Genomic DNA, 7371 nt, shown 5'->3' on the forward strand with positions numbered 1-7371 from the left:
AGAAGGTGGTGGGCTCCCCTTCTCTGGAGATTTTTAAGCAGAGGCTAGGTGGCCACCTGACAGCAATGCTGATTCTGTGAACCTGGGCAGATCATGAGAGGGAGGGCAGGAAGGGTTACATCTGTGCTTAGTTCTCGTTGCCCTTCTTACATGCCCAGGGTAATGCCGCTCGCCACCTTGGGGTCAGGTAGCAATTTTCCTCAGGCCAGTCCGGCTAGGGATCCTGGAGGTGTTTTGCCTTCTTCTGGGCATGGAGCAGGGGTCACTGGGGCAGCTGGGGGGTAGTTGTGAATTCCCTGCGTGCAAGAGGTTGGACTAGATGACCCTAGAGGTCCCTTCCAACCCAATGATTCTATGAATACCTAAAACCACTCAAGTCCATGAAAGCTGTATTTACTTTTTTCTTGTCTTCTTGCTGTCAGGACCAGCTTTAGAACAGCCCTCTGCAATGTCTGTCTGAGTACTCACTCTCAATTGACTCGAGACACTAGTCCGGTTCGAGAGAGATCTGGGCTACTCGCAGTACTACTGACTCTCTTGACTTTTTTGTTATGGGACTGAGCGCCATCTAGTGGCTGAGGTCATCGCAGCAGAAATAAATTATCTGCTAAGTAACATCCAATCTATTATGCTGCTATTTCTTATTTTATTAACCCCACCCCAACATCTGTTGTGACCAAAAGTCATTTTCATTTGATAAAAACTGTAATTCAAGTATAACACTGCTAGCAACATGAGTTACTACTACATGAGTTACAGGATTAGAGTCCAATAGCACCTCAGAGACCAGCCAGATTTTCAGGGTGAACGCTTTTGAGAGTCAAAGGTCCCTTCTCCAGGATCTTGAAACTTCTCGTTTCTACCAGAATTGCGAGTGTCAGCTTTTAACATCACTCCTCAGATCCAAGACTGTTTGGTGTAAATAATGCACATTTTAACCAAATCTTCAGCAAATTATTTTTAAATAATTTGCCATTGAAATAAAATAGGGCCAAAATATACCACATTACAAACTATTAGCAAGCCTGCATGTAAGAAAAATATCATATGCAAGAATTAAATCCTCTTTGAGCATCTTCCATGTTTTATAATTATTAGTGGAAAACAGAAAACAAAAAGGGAGGCGCTTTGAATGTCCGTGTAGGTTTTGCATACCTGTAATAAAACGAACAAGAGCTAATTTAAACGCTGTGTGAAAAAAAACCCAGAACCTGTCAAACTGGCAGCAACCTTAAACATCAAATGCAAGGTACACAACTACTTTAAACGAAGTGGCATTCTGAGAAATATTAAGAACAATTTTTTTCTGGCAGCCCACACGGCGAAGTGGACACATGAATTATCATTAGGACCAAACCAGATGTAACACCAGAGAACCACCGAAGGTGGACTAGTTGATTTCTTTTTTGAAGCTAAAATGCAGGACTGCAAATTTGATTAAAGGTGTAGAGGGGAGATAGTTAACCCCTTCCCCTCAGTTCATTTTTCCCTGTGGGGTACTTAAGAAATCTTTAAAATTACTGTGGGATCTATCCTAAATTGGCAGTTTCTGCTAACTTCCCCTTCCCCTTGCAGACCCTCTTCAGTGTTATTCCTCAGGGTCCCCCATCCCCCAGGGGCAATGTCTTGTGGATACCAGTGGGAGGGGAAGGTAGGAAAATTCCATTCTGTTGTCAGAAAATTGAGTCTGACTCCAACAGTGCAATCCTATGCCGAGTTGCTCCAGTCTAAGCCCATTGGAATCAATGGGTTTAGACTGGAGTAGCTCTGCATAGGATTGCACTGTAAGACAATGAACTTAATTGCTCTGCTGAATTTTGCATGCATGTGTAACTGGGGGTGGGTGGGGTCAGCTTCATACTAGCAGACGATCAGAGGGAAGGGAATCACAGGATGGCCCCGTCTCTTCTTGTGTGACCTGTTTTCCACAACAGATCTCAGTTCCCACTCTGAAATTCCGACCTGACTGTATTTCTTCTAGCTGCTGATACGGAGTCATTTCATTTGCACGTCCTTCATCGTCACTGAAGCTCTGTGGATTTACAAGTACTTGAAAGAACGAACACCACGCAACACTCAGAAAAGGCCTCCAGCAGTTTCTAGTGGCCTCTGGGGCTATCCGGGCACTGCGCTTGTATCTCCTTTTCCCAATGACTGACGACTCTTCCTCTCCACAACATGTTTACGGTGTCATTTATGTTGCAACAAAAGCTTTAATTTTAAAAAACATTTCCTAAGATTGTGACATCAACACATAACCCTCCCAAACAACAACATATGACATGTGCACTCCCTCTCCCTACCAATGAAGAAGCCACACACCGTTTTTCCCCCAATAAAACAGCTGTATTAAACATATTCAAAGCTGGATAGGGGCTAAACAGAGTGTATCTATTTTAGCTGCTTGGAAGGTACTTTTAAAATATGGTTTCCACTTCTTAGTCGGTTACACTTGTACTGTCTTCCCTCAAAGCTTGTCTCATGAACATGAGCCTTTGTAGGAAATCTGAACGCTCCTCTTCTCCTCCCTGTAGAGAGAATGAAAGTGACAGGGAATGAAAAGATGTACAGGTCCCACCCCGGAATGGGAACGGTGCCTGCAAGAATTCCAGAGCAGGAACTCAGCCTTGTTCACAGTTACCAGTTGTGACAGTAAACGGCCCTTGAGCAAAGAGAAGATCCATCCAGGTATGATGGTAATGGTGTTACAGGTTTGATCTGTAAACAAGGGAATGTTCTCATGGGATAAAAGCCCAAGCATATCCAGCTACCATCAAGGAAATTAAACAATGGGAAAGGCATATATAAACACCTGAAAGGCTGGAGTGGCTTGACAGCACCTTCATTTGGTGGTGGAGAATGCCTTCAAGTCATAGCTGACTCATGGCAACCCCTGGTGGGGTTTTTCATGGCAAGAGACTAACAGCGGTGGTTTGCCATGGCCTGCCTCTGCAACCCTTCATTTAATATACCTTTATTTCCGCCTTCATTTAATATACAACAAAAGGGAGTATTTATTCAGCACCAAGGTTCACTCTAGAAAATTTTGTCATCATGTATTCAAATTCGCCTCTACAACCACAGAAGACAGACATGGATTTATTTAAAGTATTTATGTATCTTCCTTTCTCCCGAGCACCTCAGGACTCAAGGCCAGTGCCACATGAACTTCTGCCCCAGGTAGACACCAAGGCTCTGGAGAGCCACTGCCACCATAGAGAATGCTGGCCCTGATAGACAGGCCTGGCATAGTACAAGGCAGCTTTGCACGTCTCTGTGCTGCGGACTGGGGGTGGGGAAGACTCTTGGGACAATTCCTCCCGTGTCAACGTCCCTGTCCCCGTCCCCGTCCCCCTCCAAGGATTTTAACTGTTGCTAACATTTGGATTCTATTATCAGGCTCTATGCAGGCACAGTCCCGTTGGGTCTTTTTATGTTTCTTTTTTTTCAGGATGTGTTACTTTTCTGTGCAGCTGGGGAGTCCCAAATATGCAGAAATCTGTGAGCAGCAAATAGAGGTACAAAAAAGGAGAGGGAGAAGAATAATCAATGGGAAATTAACTGGCTTCCCCACAGTATGGGTTTTTTCACATGGAGGCGTTCCTGAGGTTTGGGTGCCATAGGGTAGCAGTTTTTCTCTTTCCATGACTTCCAAGCTTTATCAAGCCACCTTTGATCCAATTTGAGAAAGCATGAAGAAACAACAAAGAACAACAAAGAGACCTTGTAAAGACAAAACAACAGTGAGAAAACACAAGAAAAAAAAACCCCTCCCTGTGGAGAAACCCAGAGAAAAACGGAAGGGAAACCTCTGTGTGAGTAGCATAACCGTAACCCCCTAATGCCAAGTTCTATGATAGAGGAGGAGTTTGTATAATAGTATTGATGAATATTTTGCTAAGGGTGTCTAAACCGTAAAGTAGCTGAAAGTTTTAGCTGTTCATTTCCCAAGCTGAGATAACTTTAGGGCCAAATGAGAAAAAGCAGAGGAAGCTCTGTGATCAGCGCTCCTAGCTTTAAAAAAAAATGCAATTCTTTCCCATACGACTTTCCCAAACTGAAGTGCCTTTTGGGAATTACTGCCTGCACCAATGGAGCAAACATATGAGTCCACGTAACTTGACCTGAAAGTACCCCCAAAGCATGGCTTTCAGATTAATTTCCAGTTACCTGTTTGTAGAGCAAAGTACACACTCATTTGGGTATGTTTTTCCATCAGTCCCACAGACTGGATTAAAGTTTCTTGGGCATCCAGGCAAAGCATATAAATTACATTGGGGCTGGAAAAAAAACAGATTTACTACCATTTACTCAAAAGTGTTTTGTTTTTTTTAGAATTTTTTACACTCTCTCTTCAAAGTCCGCCTTCAAGATGAGGGTGCACAACTAAACTGGCATATTGAAAATGAGTTCAGTGGATCCGTGCAGCGTTCAACATCTGGCAATGTGTGAAGTTCGCTGCATTCAGTTTGCAACTCCACCCACAGCTATCATACATCTATGCAACTTCCTTTGGGTAGCTTGGCAGTGATGCTATTAATGTACATTGAACAGCATGTTAAGCACACAGTGAACCAACCATATAACTGCTTGCGGTCTGTTAAACTACTGTCTCAACCTGGCAATTCTCTCTTGGGGAGACAGTATGGTATATTGACTCAGTCAAGGATTTAGTGGGGGAAACCTCTAAGTATGCTGCCTGAGCATCTTAGAGAAATAAGTAACAAAACAAGTAACAAAAAGTGTGTGAAATAGCTAGCAAACATTGTATGGTAAAAGCTGACACTGTATGACATGGAATCTGACTGGTAATATTGACAGCAAAGGGAAATTTTCTTCCATATTTATACATAAAATAGATGTTCAGATTTTTATGCCACTCTCCATCCAAGCTTGATCAAAAAGAGTCCAGTAGCACCTTTAAGACTAACCAACTGTGACGAAGAGAACTGTGATTCTCGAAAGCTTATGCTACAATAAAGTTGGTTCGTCTTAAAGGTGCTACTGGACTCTTTTTGATTTTGCTACTACAGACTAACACGGCTACCTTCTCTGCATCCAAGCTTGGATTCCAAAACAGCCATAAAAACATCTTTAAAATTTATATGGTGCCTTTCCAAAGACTGGCTTGGGGGATCAGGTTACTCTCAACACATATAGCTTTAAAAAGTCTCTGCAAACACACTTTGCTCACAATAACAACAACATTCGATTTATACACCGCCCTTCGGGATGATTTAACACCCGCTCAGAGCTGTTTCATCCCCACAACAACAATCGCCCTGCGAGGTGGGTGGGCCTGCGAGAGCTCCGAGAGAGCTGCGGCTGCGGAGTCCCGCCGGGCTCTCCAGACGAGACTCCTGCCGCTCTTAAGCAGCCCCTCAACCGGCTCTTGAGGATCGTGCGCGGGCTGCGCTCTGACTGGCCCCGGAGACTCCGCCAGGCATTTGCACGAGGGGAGCGGAGCCGCGCCGAGGCTCTCGGGGTGTCCCCCGCAGGCCCCCCCCCGGCGGAGCAGCTGCCCCGGCCGCTCTGCGGAGCCCCCCGCGGGGGCCCCCCCCCCGCTCACCTCGGAGTCGCCTTTCCCGGGCGGGGGAAGCAGCAGCAGCAACAGCCCTGCGAGGGGGACAGAAGCGCCTCGTTAACCGGGCAGGGGGCGGCGCCCCCGCCACGCAAGGCCCGGCCCAGCCAGCCCGGCCCTCCCCGGCGGAGTCCGGCAGCCCCGCAGTGGCGGGGAAAGCCACGCGGCGGCCTCGGGGGCTGCCTCCCTCCCTCCGTCCCGCCGCCCTCGGCGCTGCCCGCCCGGAGGCGCCCCGGGGAGAGGGACGGCGGCGCTGCTCGGCCGTCCTTGCGCCCCGGCGGGGGGTTCCGCAGGCCCAGCATCGCCGCGGGGCTTCCCAAGGGCGCCTCGCGGGGTGGGGGGCAGCCGGCCCGTCCCCCCGCACCTGGCAGCAGCCACAGCAGCGCCGGAGGGGCCCCCATGCTCTCCCGGGAGGCGGCGGCGGCGGCGGAGGGGCCGTTGGAGCGCGCGTGGGGGGGGGCTCGCCACGTGACCCGCGCCCGCCTGAGGCGCCTCGAGCGGCCGCCCGGCCAGGCCCACAACCCCCGCGGGGGGGGGGGCTTGAGTTCCGCCCGGCCCGGCCCCTCCCGCGGGCGAAAGGCGGCCCGAGCCCCGCCCTGCTCCTCCGCGCGGGGTTTGAACGGCGGCAGGCTCGTGCTTCAGCCCCCGGGCGGGAGGAGGCCGCGCAGGCTGCTGCTCCCCGCGTGACTCGGGGGCCCCCGGCTTTGCGCAGGCAACCGGCCGCTCCCAGGTCCCCCCGCCTGGCGCCGCGAACAGCTCGAGCGCCCTCCCCGGCCGGCCTCCGCTCTGCCCCCTCGGCGGGAGGCTCCTTCGGGCGGGCCGTGCGCGCAGCCACCGCGGAGAGGCGCGCGGGGGGCGGGCGAGGAAGCGCCGCTCGCACCGGCCCGAGGGCGCCCCCGCGGCACAAGCAGCCGAGCCCGAGCTGAGGGCGGCGCCCCTGGGAGCGGGGGGGGGGGCGAGGGGCTCCCCCAGCAGCGGGGAAGGGGCCCGAGCCCCCCCTGGCCGCGCCCGGCCGAAGGCCCCTTCCCCGAAGACCCCCGCCTCGTCGCGGATCTCATCAGGGTCTCCTGCCCCTGGCTGGCAGATCAGCTTTGCCGCCAGTTTGCCACCAGGTTTACCCGATGCCTGGGGAAACTGGAGGGGGCCACCGTTTGAGAGGCTGTTCTGTGTGTTCATGTCTTTGGATTTTTAAATGTATTTATCTGTTTTTAAACGTCAGGGAGCATTTTATTGTACCCCACCCTGAGCCCCTCCACAGGGAGGCTGGGCTAAAAATCGAATTTAATAAATAAATAAGGTGTACTCTGAACCAGACGGAATTTTCTGAAACATCTTTCCAGTCAGCTCTATAGCAAAACACATTACAGTAATCAAATCAAGATTATAATCCTTGTAATAATATAATAATTTTATTTTAATTCAATTATGCCCCAGTCTCCCACAATTGCTTCTACCAGAGGACTTAAAAAAAAGTTGACATCTCACTATAGCATAATGCTACTATTTTTTAAAAAGCCCTGTCAGGCTATGGAGGACAGGATACAGCAGACAGATCTCTGGCCCATTTGCAGTAAGACACAAGTACTTAGTCAGATTTTATTCAGAAATCAGATCATTTCTATAAGCAAGTCCATAGGGCTACTTAGAAGCAAGGCAGGCATCTAAGCAGCATGAGTAGAAGTTGACAGGAATGGCATCACGGGAGAGACCCGTCTCTTTTACCCTTCTGGTTTGCTCCTTTCTCCCCCCCTCCCAACTGTAAACAATACTTTGGTGCTTTCATTGTGTGA

The 7371-nt window shown here is 49.7% G+C and overlaps 1 protein-coding gene across 1 annotated transcript; it reads right to left on the reverse strand.

Moving 5' to 3' along the window:
- Positions 1–2170: 2170 nt before the first annotated feature.
- Positions 2171–6153, reverse strand: SPINK2 (serine peptidase inhibitor Kazal type 2). Its single transcript, XM_054987300.1, has 4 exons — positions 5946–6153; positions 5570–5616; positions 4171–4280; positions 2171–2528 (listed from the first exon to the last, which is right to left on the reverse strand). The coding sequence occupies exons 1-4, from the start codon at positions 5980–5982 to the stop codon at positions 2480–2482; spliced, it is 243 nt and encodes an 80-aa protein (XP_054843275.1). The 5' UTR covers positions 5983–6153; the 3' UTR covers positions 2171–2479.
- Positions 6154–7371: the final 1218 nt, after the last annotated feature.

This window comes from Eublepharis macularius, chromosome 8 (assembly GCF_028583425.1).
Source record: "Eublepharis macularius isolate TG4126 chromosome 8, MPM_Emac_v1.0, whole genome shotgun sequence".
In the NCBI taxonomy this organism is placed as follows: domain Eukaryota; kingdom Metazoa; phylum Chordata; class Lepidosauria; order Squamata; family Eublepharidae; genus Eublepharis; species Eublepharis macularius.

Excerpts from the sequence above, each read along its gene's own strand:
- SPINK2 (XM_054987300.1), bottom strand. The coding sequence starts at position 5,982 with ATGGGGGCCCCTCCGGCGCTGCTGTGGCTGCTGCCAG. Across the intron at positions 4,281-5,569 it reads CCGGGAAAGGCGACTCCGAG|CCCCAATGTAATTTATATGC; the intron begins GTGAGCGGGGGG and ends TTTTTTTTCCAG. Across the intron at positions 2,529-4,170 it reads GTACTTTGCTCTACAAACAG|GGAGGAGAAGAGGAGCGTTC; the intron begins GTAACTGGAAAT and ends TTCTCTCTACAG.